The sequence below is a fragment of the Seriola aureovittata genome, chromosome 8 (genome assembly GCF_021018895.1).
Source record: "Seriola aureovittata isolate HTS-2021-v1 ecotype China chromosome 8, ASM2101889v1, whole genome shotgun sequence".
Lineage (NCBI taxonomy): Eukaryota > Metazoa > Chordata > Actinopteri > Carangiformes > Carangidae > Seriola > Seriola aureovittata.
The window spans coordinates 23,062,086-23,085,300 of record NC_079371.1 but is presented as its reverse complement, the minus strand read 5'-3'; the positions used below and the strand labels follow the sequence as shown (position 1 = coordinate 23,085,300).

Below are 23,215 nucleotides of genomic sequence, written 5' to 3'. Positions count from 1 at the left end.
GTTTTAAAAAACTATAACCAGTTATTAATGGCTTGTCTTATTACTTAGTTATTTAACAGTTCTTGAGACAAGCTGAATGTAAAGATGTCTTGAGGCATTAAATTGTGCAATAACATGTAACATGTCAGAAAACACAGTTAGACATTCAAATACTGAAGTTTTGAAGTATGTCATGAATGATGAGTGAATGATGTGCTTTGGCAAATCAGCTATCCAGAGGCATCTGATTGGAAACAGACCATCAGTGATATTAATACCTAAAAGTTATTAAACAAATTATGAAACTGTGGAAAAGGTGTAGGGTGAGCTGAGTAGAAACATCAAACTGTTCCAATATAAATAATACTACATCACACACAAAAGAGCTCCAGTGACAAATAAATACAGTTAAGTGTCTTATGAGCTGACCCTGAGGCAGATGTGAGAAATAACACTGATTGATGAATCTTAAGTGGTCGCTGTCCTAGGTTCTGAAAGTATGTTATTTTTATATTTCCTGGGATTGAAGAACCACAGAGAGTCTGATTGTCCAATCAAATAAAAACAGTATTTTCCCAATAGACTAAATGCCTGTCTTTCATTTTTGTGATTACACATTGTGAAATTAAATAAGGGAGATAGTCAGTTAAGAGTAAGTTAGATATGGCCAGAAAACGAATGGATAAAGATGCTGTTTCCACTGCCACACTGTCTATTGTCTGTTTTGATTTGAGTGGGGAAACGGAATGACGTTCATTCCAGCATAAGGGCGATGTTTGTTTTTATTTAGATGAATTGTCCTGCTATGTGAAATCGGCATTTCCATTTATCACCTGTGGAGAGCAGCAATGGGCGTAGATAAGTGTAAGCAGTCTCAGCCTTCAGTAGAGGAAGAACGTGGAGACGTCACATGGAGAGATGCGACCAGCAGTAGCTGCTTCACCACTAATCACACAACATTAACATAACTAGCAACTACCAGCTAACCTGGCTAGCTACATGGGTCGCCTTTGATTTATTATATTTTCGGAATTTCAAACCTGAAGGAAACAAAAACAGGATTCATAGACTGTACAAAACGGGACACAACATTACGGTCACAGACAGTTATCGTGGCCTCTTCTTGCATCCAGCTGGCAGGCTATTTTGGCTAGCTTGCGAAGCCAACGATAGCAAACTGTGCCTTGGCTAGCGTCAGGCTAGCCAGCTAGCTAGCTAGCTAGCTACTAACGTCGCTAACGGTGGTTAGCTAGCTAGCGAGCTGTAGTAACTTGCGTCATGGATGAACTAGTCGTGGAAGTGAGGGGAACAAGTGGGGCCTTTTATAAGGTAAGTAAATGACTTTTGTTGAGCATCGTCATCTTACTTACGACACTATGCATAAACGTTAGGCTAACTAACATGAAACTGCCTTGCTGGACTAGCTAAGAAACATTTGTTTGTATCTGCGGGCCTCATTGGTTCTGTCCGTTGAAAATCTGTAAACAAAGCTAACGCTAGGCTGCTGCTGTAACCTCAGTGCTGCTAGCTGAATGAGTGAGTAATTGGTGTTAATGTCGGTGCTAAACCAATGCATTTGTAGTAGTGTTGATAACGTTGACGTGATCGCAGTCTTCTATTATCTGTAAATTGATGGGCAATGTGGTGGGCAGTTGGTTGCAGATACAGAAGTACTAAAATTCGGTTACGGTTTGTGTTTTAATTCAGGATAACAGCAGCAAAATTGGGGTGTTATGTGTTACCTGCATGATTCCTCTAGTGGGCTGGTAGCTTTTGTTTTGTCAATATTGGTGAGAATTTGGGGGTTATACTGAAGACAAGAGTCAACAAGTAGGATGAACGGGAATTTTGGATGTTATGCATCTGCATAACATCCAAAATTCCCGGTCTTTGATCATATTAATACCATGGACTGAGGAGAGTAAGTTGGGAGTGTGTCTTGCAAAGCAGGGTTATCTGACTAATATCTATGAGCAAGATAGACACAAGAGCAAATATTGATATACAGGTGTTGATCCCATGGCCTGCGTTTATCATTGGTGGAAGAAGTACTCAAGTCCTTCAGGTTATTGACATACAAGTTTTGATGTGGGATGAAAAGATTGTATTTATAAGGCAATGAAAAGGAGAAGAAACAAAAAAGCATGAAAGACAGAAGGTTGGAAGAAAAGAAGGAAGAAAATACAAATAATTACCAATATTTTAATTTGAACTCATGTTTTGATTGTAAAACCTTAATCTGCAAGGCAACTACTCATTGTAGCTATCATATAAGTGTGGCAGTATAAAGGAAGAAAGTTGGTAACAATTACAATAGCACAATACAGTAGCTGAGATCCGCTGACTGTGTATTTAGTGTACAGTAGCTCTACTAATTTGGTTGCAGAGAGAAGTGAGACTGGATTATGATTGCTTGCACCTAATGTCATCTTTCTAGAAGTAGAAGCATTGATGCTGCCAAACTATTATAAAGCATATGAATGCAATGACTGCACAGTACAGCCTCCAGAAAGCATTCTGCATTGTAATACGTTTTGAGTTGGCCAGCAAACTTTCCTGCAAATCTTTAAATTGCACTTGACTGTTGCCATTTACACTGTAGACTCCTCACGCTGCATTCAGTGCCAGCTGAAGTGTTTTAAATGTATGAAGAAATGACTACTTCACTAAAGCATATTCCTGATTGCTAAAAGACTCCTTTATGGATTTTACTTGGCAATAAGTCAAGTTAGAGGTGGCAACATCAGCAGTGGGTGAATAGATGCAAATAGTGTTGTTGGCCTGCAGTTTGAATGGCATGTGTTATTATTCAAACATTCACCAAAAAACAGTTACACAATTGGCAGTAGATTAGTTCAATAGTGTTCGCACAAATGTATTTGAGATGTGGGTAGGGATTACACACATCTGGATCTCGGCTACTGTAGAGTAACCTAGTTTTAAAAATTCCAGATGCCTTAAGTCATTTTCAGACTTTATTTATGAGGATGTTAATGGTTCTTAAAATTAGTTATTATTAAATTGTAAGTGTAATGCAGTACATGTCATTAGCTTTATACTGTTCTTGGACTATACAACTATACCATTAGATATGGAGATTAAATCTATCTACTAACAAGTATCAGTCGCCCAGTTTATCGAAATTCCTCAGTGTGTGTATAGAGCTGTAGGAGACAGAGATGTGTTTCTCATAGAGCCACACCAGTGCTGCACAGTCTTTAATTTTGTATGAAAGTGGACTTCAGCCTGGGTCCAGGATGCTAATACCAAGCTAAATTTGGTACATGTATTGGGTTTAATCGAGCCAAATAGGTTGCAGCTTATTGCAGATCACATGCTTGTTTATAGGTTTGTTTTTTAAATAAACAATTTCTGAATCTGAAGGCTTTAGTTGAACGATTGTGAGGGTTTTGGTCGACTATGAAAGCTGTTTTTAATGATCTTTTAGAGATAAATGAGCTATTGATCATTACTTGAAAATTATGTCTCTTTGGCATCACAATAAGATTCATCTGCTGTGGCCATTAATTAACATAGTAATTGTCATGACTGCATTCATCTGCAAAATGACAATAATACTGAAGAAATTATTTGACAGTTGTTTCAACTAATTCATGCAATAAATCAGATGTAGTCATTTGGCAATTAGTGGTCTAATACTTTCTTAAGATGAGGACAGTCATACAGGTTTTGGAGGTAGGTAGTTTATCATCACCACTGTGGTAATTTCTGACTAGAGAAACTGGAAGACACTGGACTGCATGGATAAATGTCAAAGTTGTCAGTTTTTACTGAAAAGTACCCAGATTTAATTAAATTTAATTAATAGGAATAGATTGATTTAAAAAATGCCTGCACATGACACTATATTATCTCATGATACATTCGCTGCCTTGGCAATTTTTCTTTGCCTTTGAATCCATCCCAATTTTGGCCGGATGAACGTAGCTTACATCCTCAGAACTTTGCTCCTAAAACTGACGGTTCAAGCTGTCATAAATCAGTGAAGAGCTACATTTACAGGTTTACAGCATGATTATGGGTCAAAGAGGTCATAAAGTTGGCACAGTTAAACAGCTTTCCCTGTGTCTTTGGGGATTCTGAGAAGCTTTCCTTTTGGAAGTTTTTGCTTCATTTCATCTACTACCCATAGGCTAGGTTAGGCTCTCTATTTCTCTCTTTTCCTCCTAGGCATTGCATGTCCTACTTGCAGTACTTGACACACATGGATGCAGACTGTGTGTACAACCAGAGAGAGACAGACTCAAACCTGACTTGAACCCAGAGCCTAAAAAAAGAAAAAAAATTAGGCTGTTTGGTTACTAACGTCTTTGTGCTCGGGTAGCTGAATTGCAGGCCTTTTACATGCTTGAGTGTAAAGCTCCTATTGATATTAGTACAGGTATATCAAGTCCTGGTTATTCTGATATGTCATTCCCTACTTTGATTCTTGTAGGCCTTTGTGAAGGATGTTCACGAAGGATCAGTCACTGTAGCGTTTGAAAACAAGTGAGTTATGCACATACACAACAAAATATAACATACTGTGAAGTGTTTCCTTTATCAATGATGAAATTCACACAAATATTTGCATTAATGTTGTGTCCTTCTGTCCTAGCTGGCAGCCAGAGCGTCAGATCCCATTTCAGGATGTGCGATTTCCTCCTCCAACAGGGTTCTGCAAGGAGATCAATGAGAGTGATGAGGTCGAGGTGGGACTGATTCAATACCTTCACAATTGTTTACAAAAATTTTGCCACGAAAGACGGCTGATTTATGACAAAGTTGGTGTAGTTAGAGTGCAAAGGAATATTCATTTGGGTATGGCAACTTTCAATGGAGAAGTTCTCAAAAAGGTTTAAAAAATAAGCACATATCAGTTGATCTCTGCATTAAGTTTGTTTATTGACTTGTCCTGACCCTTTGTGCCAGATTCCTTTTAATCGTCTGTGTGTGTTGCCAGGTATATTCCAGGGCTAATGACAAGGAGCCATGTGGATGGTGGTTGGCCAAGGTTCGCATGGTCAAAGGAGAGGTAGGGCTCAGGATACACTAGCTCTGAGGCTCATTATCACTCTGTGTTCAATATAGGACTGAAGCTATCAGTCAAATCAGAACTAATCACCAAGCAGCATGGCAACAATGTCACTGGTTCATCTATTCATAATCATTTATGCCATACTGCTGTTGTGACTTCATTTTCCTTAAAATGCAGCCTTAACACTGCCCTGCTGGACACATTAATGTCAGACCTGTTTTCTTTGAGTCCTGCATTGATCCTCAATTTCAGTGGCCTACGAAGCCCAAGAGTTTTAGAATACACACTAAAAACATAGAAATGTTCTTCAAGTGCCCTGAAGTGGCTCTGCGTAGATCCTGAGCTCAAGTATACAGTCATTTCTCTGGTGGCTAGAGTTATTTTGATGGTAGGTGTTTAGTTGAGTTTGCAGCTATTGAACAAGTGGCTGGCAGACTGAATTTAGGCTAACCTGCCAGACTTATGGCTCTGAGCTCTTCTTTTACTTCTATTCCCCATTTTTGTCTGTGTCCTGGTTTTACACTTTATATCATCCACTGTCTTTTTTGTATCTGTACGTCTCTTCCTCTGTCTCTCTCTCTCACTTTCTCTCTTACCCACATTTTTTCCAGAAAATTTTAATTAATTAGGTAATTAAAACAGATAATTATATTTTATGTTAAGATCTAGACTTTTTTTCCAAACCCGCTGTTGCACATTTTGCCTTTTATACTGTGCAGAACTGGATCACTCTGACAATATGTTTGTTTGTCTCTTGTATCCAGTTCTATGTAATAGAGTACGCTGCATGCGATGCTACATTAAATGAGATAGTGACACTGGAGAGGTTACGGCCAGTCAACCCAAATAAACCAGCCACAAAAACCACCTTCATCAAGATCAGACTGGATGTACCCGAGGATCTACGGCAGATGTAAGCTCATTATATGGACATGCACACACAAATACTTTTATGTCCACCAAATACATCTCAGGGGTTGTAAGTTAAATACCAACAGGATTTGTAAGTGAACGTTGGTCTTATGCAAGGAACAAACTCAAGGAGCTTGAGTAGTTAAAAATTCTTAATTTTAATTATCTGCTTTGAAGTAACGCTTGATCATGGAACTATTACAGAGTGGACAAGTATACAGACAATGATCACTGTTGCACCAACAGCTAATGCTCTGTATCGACTGTGCAAGTTGAAGGTAAAGCATCAGAAACTTTCAAAGTTTTGAATTACAACGCCTATGTGGGTTAATATATTACTTGTAGCATACAAATTTTAAATGGAGCCTGCTGATCTGTAGCCACACGTGTCAGGGGAACACAATGTCAGGGTGTTTATGTGTGGCACAATGTTAATACCAACAGAGGAGCAGTGTTGTATAACATTAATATGACACCCGAATATGTAGCAACAACTTAAGAAGGTGTAAGCCACATTGTTGTTGGTTTTCATTGTCTAAATCCTGTAATCATCAAACTTTTATAAGCCTTTAATAATAAATGGCAGTGATTGGGCTACACATGCACATGTTTGTATTACACTCTACAAAAACTAAATTATGGTTTATTATAAGGGTAGCACATATCTGTGATGAATTGCAGTTATGTGCACACTTGTCCCTAAATAATCAGTAATGATCACTGAATAATTTAGTGTCATGAATGAACATGATATGAGTTTGTGTAACTCTGTTTTGACAGGTGTTCCAAGGAATCGGCACACAAAGACTTTAAGAAGGCAGTGGGAGCGTTCAGTGTCATCTATGACTCAGAGAAAAAGCAGCTTGTCATACTGGTATATAAAACTGAAGCTTTTCTTCTTTGAAAACATGAGACAAATGTCTTCTGTCTATCCCTTGAATTACATTTTGTGCACATAATCCAAATTTGTGTGACTGGGGCACCATGTGTATTACTTACAACATCACATCACATCACATCACATCACACCCCCTTTTGTAAATGGCCTCCATCACTAACACATTCCACATTTAGATACCGTGTGTGAAATGGGTCTTGATTGTTTTTCACAGTCAGTGAATGAGGTCACAACGAAGCGGGCCAACATGATGAGTGACATGCACTTCAGGAGCCTCCGCACCAAACTGTCTCTCATGCTGAGGAACGAAGAGGCCAGCAGACAACTGGAGGTAGACAGTTACACAAACACACACAAAAAGCATGATGCTTATGGACATCTACAACTTCAAATATATGTGTCTATGTTCACGTGCATTTAATTTAATAATATTGCAGTTAAAAATTATTATAGATTTCTTAAAGGATTTGTCATCAAAACTATACTTCCTGTTTGCTCTGTTGTGGAACTGATTAATGTTTTTATGTGTGTGTGTCTGTGTGTTTCGATAGAGTTCCAGACAACTGGCATCACGGTTTCATGAACAGTTTGCAGTCCGGGATGATTTAATGGGTCTTGCCATTGGGACTCATGGGGCCAACATCCAGCAAGCTCGTAAAGTCCCTGGAGTCACTAATATAGACCTGGATGAAGAAACGTGCACTTTTCACATATATGGAGAGGTAGGAGGGCTCGACTGATACTGAGGATCATCACCCAATCACTGATGAACTGACACATTGATAGATATGCACACTGGCCTGTGTTGTCTCTGGATTTACTAGTATAAACTATGTATGTAGAGACCTTTACCCTTCATGTTATTTATATTTTTATGTTAAAGTTAAACCTGAGTGAGTTAATGAAGTGGCACATTATATATTTGCTCTGTGGTTGTTTGCCCTAAGGACCAGGATGCTGTTCGCGTGGCCAGGAGCTTCCTGGAGTTCTCTGAAGATGTCATCAAAGTTCCCCGGAACTTAGTAGGTGAGAAAATCACTCAACTGAGACAGTAAGCTTATTCATGTGGTAACTTGAATTTATTTAAGGATTAGACAGATAATTAAACCTCAGTCCCAGCAGACTGTGATTGATTATGTTTGTGCCCTTACAGGGAAGGTGATTGGCAAGAACGGTAAACTGATCCAGGAAGTTGTTGATAAGTCTGGTGTGGTGCGGGTTCGTATTGAGCCTGAAAACGACAAAAAGCCCTCAGCAGCTGCAGCAGCAGCAGCAGACGAGGTCAGTGGGAAAGAAACATTTGATTAATCTTAAAATCACTTACTCTGCCCACTGAGCTATGTGACACCAACACAACCTACATGATGTTATTTGGTGAAAGCATCATGTTGTTAAGAAATCATAAAAGAGGTTAATTTTAATGGTAAGACCTAACTCCAATAATAGATATAACTGAACTAGTGATGGTATCTAATCACTCTGTTTCATGCTCTACGCCTCTCTCACAGGGCATGGTGCCATTTGTATTTGTGGGGACCAAGGAAAGCATCTCCAATGCTACAGTACTGCTGGACTACCATCTCAACTACCTTAAGGTTTGTGGAACCACTAGTTGTAACAACATCCTGCACGAGGTGTTTTAATTTTTAGCCAGCCTCTGCTATTAAACAACGAAATAAAACTATCAGCATAATGCTCAAAATTACATAAATACAATATTCACAATATATTTGTATACAGTGTTATAGTTAAAGTGACTTAACATGTCATGAATGGTGGTTTGTGGTTTCTCATATTACTCATTTCGCTTAGTAAGTGGTTATAACTTTAATAGTCAATTATTAGCATATCAACACAAATAATTGCAAATGTGCCATAATTTAAAGCTGCAGTTTTTTATTTTCTGCACTTTAATATTTTTCTAAAAATGTAGATGAATGGATCAGATTTTTACACCTTGTTGGTGCTGCACCCAAGTGGCCAAAAATGTTTATGCAGCTGTAAAATATTCTGATATGATACATACACATATATTTACATGAGCTTTAGTATGATTAGATTTAGATGCCGGGTTTTTGGACTTTGTGGTTTATGGTTGTAAATATTATATCCTGGTTTCAAGAAATTGGATAAGCGCTTACTTCGGCTATGGAAAACCTGAATACGCCTCTTTAATCCTAATTTGTTGGTCAATAAAGCATAAATATATATACATGGAGGTAAAAGGAAAAGCCATGAATACTGTAATATAGAGGATACATTTTTGCCGTTTCCCATTTTTGCTTTACTGGTGATCAGAGTCTATCAATGCAGGCAACCAGAGACCTGAATAATATGAGATATATACAAGGGTCCAAATATGATCTAAACCAGGATAAACATACATTTAGATTTTTTCCAATCGTCCATGTCCACAGGAGGTGGATCAGCTACGTCTGGAGCGTCTTCAGATTGACGAGCAGCTGAGACAGATAGGAGGAGGAGGCGGAGGAGGAGGAACAGGACCTCGAAACCCTAAAGACAAAACCTACGTGTTCGATAATGGCATGGGGCTGGGTATGGGCAGAGGAGCAGGAGGAGGTGGAGGAGGAGGAAAGCCGTACACAGGAGGAGGAGGAAGAGGTGGACGAGGGCGAAGAGGAGGAGGTGCAGCTTTCGCCTCAGGTATGATAAAAAATGACTACATCCTTACAAACAAATTAATTAATAATTATAATAATCAATAATAATCATAGCATCTTAAATACTGTGCTTGTACACATACAAGGGAAACTGAAGCACCTGAATATAAAATACTCATCTCATGTTCAAGTGTTTGCCTCCTACAGTGAGCTCTAAGTGCTCTCACAGGTTTGGATGTGAAAGGCACAATGACTAAGCAAAGGAGCTGAATCTCTGGCATAGACTGGGGTTATTCTCAGCTGTATTTGATGAGTGGAATTACCCATTTCAGGGTAAAATAAATGTTTAGATTTCTGACATTTTAATGGGAAGTACACGAAAGATACAGCTGGTACAACTGCTGAATGAAGAGTCCCAGGCGACGACATTATAATAAAACTAAACAATTAATCAAAGGTAAATAACATGCTGTCTTTTTCTGAGGCAGTTTAATAAGGTTTGACTTGTGTACTCTGTCCCCCAGGCACCAACTCAGAGGCATCCAACGCTTCAGAGACTGAGTCAGACCACAGAGACGAACTCAGCGATTGGTCGCTGGCCCCCACCGAGGAGCTGATGACAGGAGGCGGAACCCTGCCCAGACGAACAGATGGGAGGAAGAGAGCAGGCGGCGGAGGACCGAGGGGACGAGGCGGGAGAGGAAGAGGAGGAGGAGGGTATAAGGGTGGGTGGTAATTATCATTGGCTGTCATTGATCTTTTTGTAGCAGTGTCCTCAGCAGGTATTTTGGGGAGTTTATTGAGACAAGTAAGATATTTCCAGTGGAAAAGCCTGATAAACTTTTTCTTAATCAGTTACAACTGTTTACCTATTATTTTTCCACCCTTTGACTGGAGATAAAGCAAATTTTGAAGATAATGACTGGACATTATCTTAATTGAAGTGGTATAAAAAGAAGAGAAAAAAGAAAGAGGTAAATTGGTGTTGTGAATGGAAATAAATAAGTTTGAGATGCATTTCATCACATCATATCCTGAAGAATAGATGTGAATCAAATAATGAGATCTCTGCGGACTCTCTTCGCTAATGAATTCTCATTATGAGTGTTTTCTATTCAAGGAGATCCATGTTTTTATAGAAACAAGAATTACTGCCTCACAGTTGTCTGCCTCCACCAACCAGTCCAGTTGCTGTTAATTAGTCAGTGAATGGTTGAATTAAAGCCAAAAACATGTTTTGTGAGGTCACAGTGACCTTGACCTTTGACCACCAAATTCTAATCAGCTCATCCTTGAGTCTAAGTGAACATTTGTACCAAATTTGAAGAAATTCCCTCAGGCGTTACTGAGACGTCACGTTCACAAGAATGGGACGAACAGATGGACAATCCAAAAACATAATGCCTGCAGCCACATCTGTCACTGGCACAGAGGCATAAAAATAATCTTCCCTGACATAAATCTAATTATGATGCTCATAAATGTAACCATGCCAACGCCCTGTTCACTTCAGACATGTAGGAACATGTGAAGGTTTTGGCTGCATGACAGTGATTATATATATATTATATATAGTTTTTGATTCAAGTTCTTCCCTTGCTGTCCAGTGGTAGAAACAGGGATGAAACCCGTCAGTTGAGACTCAGGATTTTTTTTGTCTGGGTTTAGGTGACGACATGCAGTGGAGCGAGCCAAGACCTCGTCATGTCAGAGACCCCAAAACAAGAGGGCAGGAAGACACCCTACAGGTAAAACACACTCACTCTTACAAACTCTAACGAGTTATGTGAAGCTGTCTCTGGATGGACATTTTAAGACCCCACCCAGAAACCTTGATTCTCAGTCAAGCTAAACTTGTGATCTGAGGTCTCATTACATTTGCCAAATACATCAGTTAGTTCTTATCATGGAAGCTTGTTCTGTTGTAATTTTAAGAGTAAAAACATACAATTTGAAAATACAAACAAGTTTACACCGATGAGCCAAAACATTCTGAACACTCACAGCTGAAGCGAATAATGTCGATTGTGCCTTAACTACAGTGCATGTCAATATATGGGATATATCAGACAGTAAGCAAACACTTGGATCTTGTGGTCAACCTGTTGGACGTGGGAGAAAAGAGCAGGTGTAAAGATGTAAAGACCTAAGCAACTCTGACAATGGCCAGATCGTTATGACCAGACCACTGGGTCCTGAGATGCCTCCTTTTGTTTACCTCCATGTGACATTAAGAAGCCATTGTCTCAAAAAAGATTTTCAAGTGGTTTACAAATCTGCCAACGTTATCTTAATGAAAATGTAAAGTTTGACAGAGTAACTAAGGGGGACAGGGCTCAGCAAACACACATTAATCTCTTCCATTTGAACCTGTGCACTGTGGGACCAAACTGTACATGTTTTCTCTTCTCCCACAGATCCGTGTGGACGGTAACAACGAGCGTAGCGTGCAGCACTCATCAGGGGGGCGAGGAGGAGGAGGGCCTTCCTCCTCGCAGGGTGGTGTCGGTGCCAGTGGCGAGGGCCCGTCCCGTCATCATCATCAGAGACCCATCAGAGACCGAGGGATGAAGAAGGACAAACAGGACGCTCCTCCTCTGGTGAACGGAGTGTCGTAGATACACCACTGGAGGACCTTCTCACTTAGACACACACACAGGCAACTGGTCATAAACCATTGCAGAGTCTCAGTCTCTCTCACTTTTTCTTTCTCTATCTTTGTCAAACACATGAATACACATATTTCTTCAGCATGGAAGGTTCCCGTAGTGAAGTCGTAGACCAGAGGCCATTTGGCGTCTTCTGCTCTGCTCTGTTGAGGTCTGGTCTGGTCTTTGAGTGTCCTGGTCTGGTCTCTTCTTGACTGGTATGGTAACTTGGGTTCTTCTGTGGAGTGACAAATAAAATAATCCATACTTTTTTGGACAAAAGGAAAAGAAGAAGAGGGATTTGACTAAAGCTCATCTCTCACAGAGGCATTAACCCCAAACATACTCCCTCCACATCAACAGCAAATATTTGGGGTTTTTTTTTTTTTTAATCAGCCAAATTGGATGATTAAATTTTTTGCCACTGCCCTGAAATTGCTCATGTGAGAAAAAAGTCAAAGAAGAAATGAGGAATTACCACCTGCCACTTCAGACGGCAGAATGAAATGTGTGTTTCTTCCCTTAACATCTTAGATTAATTTTACTGAAAAATGGGGAATTGTAGAGATGATTTATCAGCACACAATTTTAAGAGGTGGCATCTGGGAGTCATGCATTTATAATGTAACTACACTGATTGAGAAAGTCATTTAGCCTCTTTCAGGTACATTTCCAGAGATAATTAATAAACTGCAAAATCCAAAACCTTTTTTGAGATGTATTTTGGTGTCACCAAAATAATTTCTACATATGGGAAACACGCACAGCCGGGCACTTAGGATTCACCCAGCAGTGAATGATTTACCAGTCTCATTATTGAAGTTGTGTTGTTTCCTGTTGCCTACAAGATGTAAAAATCCCTCATTCTTTTTGACTGTTGGACCAAGCATGAAAGTACAGGATGTAACGATGGAGAAACATAAATCTGAGGCACTTTGATGCAAATACACTGTTTAAACTAGCTTTTACTGAAGCAAAGGGAGACAGGATACCAACCTCTAAGGCCAGGAACACACTGGATGAGTTGCGTGTGTGTGGCGGCTGCAGAACGTCATGGTTTTCATTTCGGCAGCCATGTTACGGGTTAGAGCGGACACACTGCCTGCATGAGACGTGCGCCCCCCCCCCCCCCCCCCCCCCCCCCCCCCCCCCGCCCCCCCCAGCAAAAATACACAGAGAAAAGAACTGTTGATGTCATATTGACATCTTACCAGCAACATAACATAAAACTGACGCCTTCCACTATAGTTGTCTTTGTCTAGGCTGAATATCACACATGAAAAAATATGAATATGTTTTTTAACCATTTTAGCAGCTGCATGTGGAGGCAGTGGTATTCTAGTGTTCTGTTAGAAATAAATCAATTAAATTTATAATGAAAAGGAAGCGTAACCTGCAAACTCCACGTAGAGAGACTGAGCTGGCAGTAAGAGCGACACAGCCCGTGTGAACACGTTTGCTTCTCTACAACAGTTCAGCACTAGCCGCAACACAAACGCAACGCAGGCGGTGTGTTTCTGGCACAAGAGTCTTCAGCAGGTTGCAAAATGTGATGAACTGTTGTCCATTTAAAATGAATCCTTTACCTGTCAGGTGAGCTGGTCACATGATCAGGCCAACACACACCTACAGTAGCAACAGTGAATTTCAAACTCCTTCCTAAATGTAGGATTTATCACCTGATCACATGAGCTTTTCTTTAATTTATGAAAACCTTTGTCTTAAACTTTTTAGTTTCACAGTCAGTAATACTGCAGAGGAAACAAGCTATTGATGAGTTATCCCTTGAAAAAAATTAAAGTTTGGTTTAAGTTTTATTCTTCCTGTTTTTCCAATTTATCCTTGGCCCATCTCTCTTAATTTGATATTTTTTATATTAATCAGATTTTTTGTTATTCTGTTAGCTACATGCTGTAAATGGCACAGTGGAAGAGAGAGTCTGAATTCTAACCTAAATCCCAACAAATTTCTTTCAGGTACAACAAATCCTTTACACTGTTTAATTATTATGTGCTTGTCATCTTTATGAAACGACAATAATCAGGTCTTTTTTTTGCTACTGATAAATTGCATTCCTCCACTTCCTGCTTTTAAATAGTGGGACTGTGTATGTCACCTGACTAAGTTAAAGTTTAGTGACACCACTCTAAGCTTAAGTATGAAAGAAGGTTTGCAGAAGTAAGGTTTTCATCCATAAGTCCGGTTAAATCCAAGTTCATCACAGTCATGGAGCTGCGGCCCATCATTTTCCTGCCATTCCTGTGGCTCATAATGAGTCTTTTTAAAAAATCTTTGTGCCTTGAATTTATGCTCCTCCATTTCTATGAATTTGGCCCATTCTAAAAAGCACCTGGCTACGCTGAATTAATCAAAAGTTTTTATACTGTCTGCTTAAACCCAGTGTAACACCGCTACTAGTTCTTTCTTCTATGTTTAGGACATCGTGTACGTGGGTGTTTCTTACATGGATGCTTCATTCTGTATGCATTTCTTAGAATTATTTTGGGGAGACCAAATGGTATAAGATGACGTAGACAGATTCTGGTAAAGCATTTTGTCCCAGACAACGACCAGTCTTTTAATCTTGCTCTTTACTTGTCTGCCTCGTGCCAGAGCTCTGTGACTCACTGACATAGACATAAACAACAAGAGGACTAGACAATCGTGTCATCAAATAGCTGAAAGCGACTTTTCTAACCAGTGCAGGTTTTCAGACATCAAAGGAACACGAGACAAAACAAACAACATGTGTTGACTTCAAGCTCTCACCTTGAAGTGCTCCAGCCTGCTGTTCGGTTGACACCTCAGCGAGATACTGACTTCATAAATATTCTGCATGGAAAGATCCTTAGTGGCATTATTATCATCATCATCATCAAAGTAAATACAATTTAGGTGGCATGAAGGCCTTTACTGATAATATACTTTCTGAGTTGACCCAAATTGTATCCTGAATTCAAACTGACTGCAGTAACGTAGATGGGCTAGTGTAGAAAGTATTTGTGGATTTACGATTGGAAAAGAGATTCATAATAACATTTGTTTGGATATTTTTTTGAAAAAACTGTTGAAATGTGAGAAAGTCACTGTAAAACAAAAAGCAAAGCAAAAAAACAAAACAAAAAAAAGTTTTTCAAGGTTTCTCTGTGTATTCCTAGTTTTATTGACATTTCATAAAAATAACAGTATTACATCAAATTACTGTAATTCGTAACTAACAAATTAAGTATCCGGCTGTAGACTGGGACTAGCACAGTACTTTTTCACTTTGGTGTTGCTATGTGCTTATGTTGTGGAATCGAGTACTTTACAGGTTAAATCTATTCATCCTGTTGTTCCTAAGAATCGTTCAGGAATAATCTAGAAATGCAAATTTAGCTTCCCTCTTTGTTGTGCCCTTAAAGGAATAATGTGACATTTTTGAACAATAACCGCCCTCTTGTTGAGAGTTAGATGACAGGGTTCAAACCGCTCTCATCTGCAAAATATGGGGCTAGAACCAGCAGGTGATTAGCTTAACTTAGCTAAAGGCTGGAAACACCTAGCCTGCCTTTGTCCAAAGCTAACAAAATGTAGCTAGCACCTTTAAAGCTCACTAATGAACATGATGTATGTTGTTTGTTAATTTTGTACAAAAAACAAAATGTTAAAACAAAGATTTGAGGTTTTCATGCTGGAATTATTTCTTAGCGTGGCGCAGTGGCTTCTTGGTTAGCAGCTTCCAGTTTTCCTGCTAAGCTAACTGGCTACTATCTCTAGCTTGATACTGTATAGACAGACACGAGAGTCATGACAATCCTTAATCTAACTCTTGTTAGTTTCCCAAAATGTCAAACTATCCTTTTAACAAACTGCTTTCATTAAGAGTCTTATTAATTAGCCTTGCGTAAAATTACCTTACAGTAGGTTGAATCCACTTTTAACCAGTCAGATATAAAACAGATACAGGGCTCCATTCAAAAAGAGTCTGTGAGATTTATTTGTAACACACTGTTTCATCGTTTGAAAAAAAGAAAAATATCTTTCGTGTTAGAAAGCTGTGAATGCTCAGAGAAACCTTACCATATTTTGTGTGACATGTGCCTTTAATTGTGGCTAGTATCACAACCTAGACATGTAAATCAGGGATGATGAGGAGACACTGAGACCGACCAGATGGGTAAAGATCGCTGTTTTCTGAAGTGACATAATTCATTTTCTCTGGGTCATCACTGGCAAAGCTGAGCATTTCTGAGCTTCCTCTAAACTCAAAGGGCGAGTGTTCATTGTAGAGGTGATTTTTGGTTCACCAGGGAAACTGCCGTCTTTTACCACCTGGTCCCTTTTAAACACTGAGGGTGTTGTATCCTTGTACAGTCAACAAACATAAGCCTGTAGCTTATGACCTGGTTCAATTGATCTGTGAAATGGATTCAGTAACTTTTGTAGACCAGTTCATGACCTTGAGTGGCGACTTTGGCACCTTTGGCCCTGTTTCAAAGTCAAAGACAGCCATTCTCCATGCAGACCACCTTTTTTTAAAATTTAAGCAAAATAGTGTGACCCTGTGTAACTTAATTCCCTATCTCTTTTTCCTCCCTGGAAAGTAACTGAAGTAATGAAAGGAACTGAAAAGATTTCAGAGGTTGAGCCAGGTCTTTTCTAAACCAGAGATCAGTGAACCTTCCTAGTCTTGCGATGCATGCACATCTTTTATTATGGATTTTGGAGACATTCAGTAGCTTTGAACACGTTAAAAAAAAAAAAAAAAGAAAAAGAAAAAAAGAAGACATTAGTTTTTTAATCAGTGTTACTTTGTCTCATTTTTCTCCTTGACCTAAGGCTGTCTGGAGTCGTGGAGTCCCCACTGATGAGTAACTTCTTCTGACAACCACCAGCTTAGTCAGTGACACATGGGAAACTTTTACCTTTTAGAAAATGTCTCCAGAAACAGTTGAAACATGAGTCATGAAACAGGCTTTTTTTTTTTTCTTTTTTTTTTTCTTAGAAGTTAATTTTCCTTTTTCAAACGTATTATTGGTGTCAGTTTCTCTATCACTAATCTGTTAGGACTTTTGCTTTTACTTGGTGTTCACACTGCAGCCATTTTTACCCAGTAAGCATTCTCTGCAGTGCATCGACAAACAGCTCAAGTGAAAGTCACCTCTATATTGTCAATAGAGCATCAACAGTATGGAGTTGCTTTGTATTGTAAAAAAAAAAAAAAAACAAAACAAAAAAAAAAAAAAAAAAACATGATGGAAAAAAGAAGGGAGGGTGGCATACTGTATATAATGATGTCATTATTTGTCTGAGAAAAGATTTGTACTATTGTTTCAAATGTGCACTTATCCTGATATTTTCTTTTTTGCTGTTTAATATCAGTTAAATGCTAGAGCTCTTGATAATAAACTTAATGATGTGTGAAAAAAATAGCAGGGTCGAGTCACACAAAGCTGTCATTAATAATGAAATGTCTATAGTACTGCAGAACTTGAAAAATAAGGTTACATTACAGAAAGATGGTGAGTTTGTTTTGTTTTTTTTTTTTTTTTTTTTTTTTTAATTAAGAGGGAAAATCCACCCTAGAACTGAGTTTATAAATGGAAACCCCGAACGGAATTTTGACTGATATAATTATTGTATTTCAATTTTGAGCGGAACAGCACTTTACAATGTAAAGTTCATTCAGTGGCATTGCATAAGACTGACTTGGTTGGCATGGTAACAGTAGGGGTTACCAGCACAGCAATGAAATATATCCACTATGTTCATTAAAGCTTGGAGTGATACTTTATCCATAATATATTATTAATTACACCTGTCGATTTGGTTGATAATTTAAATGGGTTGTTTCGTCCTTCATTGAGAACAGCAGCTATAATGAATTGTAATAATAATACTTCACAATGCCCATAGAAATTTCACAACCCCATTCTTCCAACATAATCCTCTTCTCCGCGGTCCGACCTCAATCTCGTGCTCAAGCATGTGGACGCTTTTGTTTTTCCTGCTGTGAAAACGAATCAGTGTTGGGTTCCATTGTAATCGACTGAAAGTAGCAACTTTTAAAGATCATATTTCAAGGCCACAGGGGTTGAGTATTTGATATTAAAAACATGGGTATATTTATTTGGTTTTTCAAGGTCTTTCAACCACATCTCAGTCTTTCTTGGCAGATGAAGGTTTGCTAAATTGTTGTTTACAATCACCTTTGAGGAGGATTGTAAGATGCAGAAAAAGTACACTGTGTGTACAGCTACAGTCAGAGACAGTTAGCTTCACTTAGCTTAAAGACTTGAAGCAAGGAGAAACAGCTAGTCTGCCTCTCTCCATAGTTCTGAAATCCCATCCCATCAGCATCTCTCAAACCAGGTAACACATATTTTGTGTGGTCATTCCAACACTAACAGCAATGTAAATAGTTATAGTTCCAGCACGCAAGTCGGTGTAAAATCACAATTTGTTGTTTTTACATTTTTGTTCATGTGCCAATTCAACAAATGAGATACAGCTAGTCCAGTAGTGACCTTTAAAGGTGCATGCAGGTGCAGTTTTTGAATGGAGCCAGGCTTGCTGTTTTCCCTTGTTTCCAGTCTTTATGCTAAGCTATGCAAACTGTCCCCTGCCTCCTCGGTACGCACAGACATGAGTGGTATCAATTTTGTCATTAAACTCTGTATTTTCCAAAATGTAACTGTTCTCCAAACCTTGTAATGAAAGCACATAGTGGTGAACCTTTTAGCATGTACCACAGTGTAGCTTTGGAAAAGGGTTGCCTCCTACAGTACCTGAAGTATGTGAATAATGCTTTATGGTGGATTTTCCCTTTTGATGAATGTGTCTTGTACATTGGTCCCTGGACTTCATATATAGAGACCCAAATTATTTTAATCCAGCTTCTTTTTTCAGACACCACAGTGACGGTTAACAACATTGATTTTAGACTTCTTAAGTTTGTATAGTTTATTTATTTTTGGCTGGTGTAAAATTTTCATAAGGTTAAACCAGGAAGGTGCTGATGGTGAGACTTGTCTCCCAAAAGTCAGTTCACCCTGAACCATCAAAAACAGCCACATGCAAGTTTGATGCATGTGGAAGGTGTTGGGACTAAAGAATCTGCAAAGCTCTTACCTTCACATCTACTCTGTTGTTTCACATTGGTGACAATTTGCATCTGTGGCTTCAACCTGCTTGTTGGTGTATTTTAATTTGTGCCTCCAAACACCAGGTTTAGCGTGTAAATTAGACTTTTTTTTTTAACGTTGGTTTTATTTTTTTAGGGGCATTACTAACAAATCATAATGCTAGGCCAGGGCTTGTACTAAAGTGGAAAATGTAAATTAAAAAAAAAAATGCAGGAGGACTGTCATTTGGGGTCATTGAAGAATTGGTGCTAAGGAAGCATTTCTACAATGGAGATTTCACTTCAGAGTCTCCTATATCTGACCGGTCGTGACATTGTTATCCAATCCTGCTGTTTTCCAGTGGCCTGACATATGATGAGTATAGTTGAGATCATGGCAGAAAAACAGGACATGTTGCGCCATGGTCTTGTATCTAGCCTCTGGAAAACACTGAAAATGTGTTCATATAGAAATTTGTACAGGAAAAATTTCCCTAGAACTAGGTGTGACTAGGAGCTAAGTGTGAACCATTTGGGATCCCAAAACAAAGTATAAGACAAGGAACAGCATGCTTACATTTTCTTTCCACAATCAGTTTGTGTACATTTTGATTCATCCTGCCAATGCAAAGTGACATACAGGGTACCGACTACAAATAACTCACAGGGATCCCAAATGGCACAATGAAGACCACTGCTGAGGACGTCTAAGTTTTGCAGATGTACTTTTTTTAAGATGCAACGTGCACTTCTATCTTAGTTTGTTGTTTTGGTGTGACACTGTCCTCAATGCAATCCTCTGTCCTCAGCACATTAGAACAGTACTACAACAAGCGATTAGGTAGTCCAAAGTTGAATGACACTACCAAAACTTTGAAAACTTTAAGAGTAATGGTTCTTTAATTAAGCAAATTACTGTTACTTACGTGAAATGTTTAAATGTTTATATTCTGTTAACTCGTTTAATGAACAGGTGCTATGACATTGTTCATAAACCTTGTTCTGAAGTGTGTTCTTCCAGTTACATGATCTGTTAGAGGCAGATAGTGGAATTGGATTAGAGATTTGTAGCTTCAGACACTTTGAATCTTTCCAGCATCGCCATTATAAACGGAAATAACAGTGAAATTAATTTTGACTGGGGATTTGTGGTTTACAGAAAAAACACATATTGGCAGCTGTTCACATAATGAAAATTTCCTGTCAGTTGACGAAGTTAATGGTAGTTGTAGGCTTTTGTTCTCATGAAATCTTTGTGTGTTGAGGGTTTTTTTCCCCCCAGCAATCTGCTGTCATGATTGTCTTTAAAGGTGTGCTGTTCTAATGTCCTGGTGCACAGAGTATATTTTTTTCCCATCATCCAAGGGGTTGCAGAAGGGGAATGTTAATGACCTAATCTGCATTTGGCGTGAATAACACTCATTCTTCGTCAGTCCCATGGGATGGGGGTGTTCAAATTTGAACGAGACTGGATTAACAAAGTTTTACTCTTAAAGCTACAACACTGTGTTGTGTTGTCTGGCAAATGTGGTGAGGTGATGGACGTATAGACCTGGCCTTATCCACAAACCTTGATTTTGACTCTCTTAACAAGAAAAAATGCTGTATATGTCGAACATATGAGGATAATGCAGAAAGCACAAGAATTTGACTTGGGGAGTCCCAATTCATTTCAGAAACTTTCAGTCCTAATAACTAATGTAGGACCATATGACCATTTTGCATCCCTTCCTCACTATGCATGTAGTCATGTTGGGATTGCAGCATGGTTCATTTGGATCAGATAAGATGACCTGAACATGTTCTTGCTGTTGCTGGCGGTCCACAGCAGATTTCAGCAGTCAATATTATAACATCAACAACAAATAACATGACACATTGTGTGCTGTTCAACAGTGGCGTGCCGGAACGTGAAGACACACAGAGAATCTGTAGATACTTAAAACCAGGGTAGTCAAAAAAGCTGTAAAACCTTGTGTGCACTTTTGGGCATTTTTTGTTTTCTTTTGTACATACTACTAGCATTTAAGATGTTTGGGTTGACATGTCTGGTTATAGTGCAATATATTTTGTATGCAAGCCGTTTCAATAAATAAAGGTCGATCTTCCTCCATCAGCTGCGCCTGATATCTGAATGTTATTTGTTTCAGGATGGTTGCTTTGTGGAAATGTCAAAGCTAAAGAAAAGATGTTTTTAAAATGCAGTGATGTATCTGCCTTTATGTGTATGGTCAGGTCAGTAAAGGTTAATGGACACATAATGTGAATTGATGTAGAGAATACAAGGGCTTTTGTCCTCTTCAGAATTTCTCCACAAAAGGATCTTACAAGACAATACAATATGTTTTTTCCACAGAAACTGATGCAGCAGATAAACACATGGTTTAAATGTAGAAGCCTCTTAAGTAGTACTAAGTAAGGCTCATGCTGAAAAATGACTGCTTTTAGCTGTTAAAGTTTCTCCTACATGAGGAGTAAAGCAACATTAATTTTGTTTAAATGGATGCTGATAAAAAGTTTCCATTTAATACATGAAAAAAACAATAGTGATCAAGTGGCTGTGCTATAAGTGGGAAATTTATCTCTGACCTGTGTAGTTATGAAAATAAAAAACAAAAACAAGTCTTGTATACCATTACAAGAATATTAATATATTTGTTGTCATCTAGCAACCTCGACAACACATAACTTTTTCACAAAAACGTTGAAAGTTTTTAAGGCTCTTGGTTTTTTAACAGTTGCACCATTCACTGTTCGACTGAATTGAAACCCAATACTTACATTTAAAACTGTATTCCTTGGTCTCTCGGTCGGCATTGTTTGCTGTCCTATATTTTTCAATACCAGTGTGCAGCGAATCTTTGGGTAGGATGGACCATGAAAGATTCACCCATTGTAGTGCACAGGAAAAGAAGGATGCATTTCTTGGCTGCATTTTAAGGAGGAGCCTTCAAATGGGACAGCCTAATCGTGCTGCCGTGACCCCATCAGTCTTCAGATGCCGTCCCTGAATAGGGGACACAGCTATTGACTGAGAGAGTGAGCGCTTTCAAATCACACACAGTAATTTGATCCATTGTAGATATGAAAATATTGATTGGTGCAGCTTTCATGTGTTTACATCTGTGTGGTGCATTTAGTTTAAAGAGACAGTCACATTAAAAGGCCCTGGTTGGTCTTGAACACCATAATTTAGCAGGTTTGTTGGAACACAGAAACTGCTTTTGGAAAACAGAAGAAGACACAAAAAAAATGATGTCATCACCATTTATCGCGGGTCCTTGGGTGGCCAATGTGACCTCAGCGGACCTTATCTTCCATGGTCACTTCAATGACACACCCTTGGACTGCTCATTACAGCTGTGAATGATAAAACATTGTGGCCTTGAACAGGATCAGTATGTTTGGTCCATTAGTGAAATGACCACATGAGGATACTGAAAGAAAATTGTTTTATGAGGCTCCCCTGTGGAGCCATTCAGCACAGTGACAATGAAGAGCCAAGGCCAAACTGCTTGCTCCCCTACTGCTTCTGAAATTGGACAAGGAAAAACTCTTGAATTCATTTGAGTGGAGAGCATAATAAGTGTCCCGAATGACTGGATACTAAAAATGTGAGGAATCAAGGGGTCAGTCCTGTTTTCAAATGAAAATTCACTGACAACAAATGAGGAATATCCCCTGCTTATTACTGAAGGCTAATTAGTAATTACACTATTACATGAAAATTATTTATTGATTTATTACTGATTTACTTATTAGCAATGTAGTAACAGATAAAATATGCTAATATATGAAGTTCTTACATCTAGAGCTTTAATGTTGAACAAAGCAACATTTGCTTTAAAAAATAATTTCCAGTAAATGTCAAATGATTCATCTAAGCATATACCATATGTGCAGTAGTCATCTTTATTTATTCTTTATACTCAATCCCCAACCTTACCATTAACATATGGTTAAGTCACTGGTGATCATTTAGATCATTAAGTTAAACATTTATTTTCTTACTTA

General features: G+C 38.7%; 1 protein-coding gene across 1 annotated transcript; it reads left to right on the top strand.

Annotated features, from left to right (window-relative positions):
• The first annotated feature begins 867 nt into the window (after positions 1-867).
• fmr1 (fragile X messenger ribonucleoprotein 1) lies at positions 868-21,317 on the top strand. The gene is made up of 15 exons (XM_056382324.1): positions 868-1,308; positions 4,436-4,488; positions 4,598-4,691; positions 4,943-5,014; positions 5,782-5,930; positions 6,710-6,803; positions 7,042-7,158; positions 7,379-7,549; positions 7,775-7,853; positions 7,981-8,108; positions 8,336-8,422; positions 9,245-9,491; positions 9,973-10,173; positions 11,117-11,196; positions 11,866-21,317. The coding sequence occupies exons 1-15, from the start codon at positions 1,258-1,260 to the stop codon at positions 12,064-12,066; spliced, it is 1,824 nt and encodes a 607-aa protein (XP_056238299.1). The 5' UTR covers positions 868-1,257; the 3' UTR covers positions 12,067-21,317.
• The last annotated feature ends 1,898 nt before the right edge of the window (positions 21,318-23,215 follow it).

What these genes read in the sequence shown, in the direction of transcription:
- fmr1 (XM_056382324.1), top strand. Translation starts at nt 1,258, where the DNA reads ATGGATGAACTAGTCGTGGAAGTGAGGGGAACAAGTGGGGCCTTTTAT. An exon ending in TTCGCATGGTCAAAGGAGAG is followed by an intron (nt 5,015 to 5,781) that starts GTAGGGCTCAGG and finishes TCTTGTATCCAG; the next exon opens with TTCTATGTAATAGAGTACGC. An exon ending in CAGCAGCAGCAGCAGACGAG is followed by an intron (nt 8,109 to 8,335) that starts GTCAGTGGGAAA and finishes CCTCTCTCACAG; the next exon opens with GGCATGGTGCCATTTGTATT.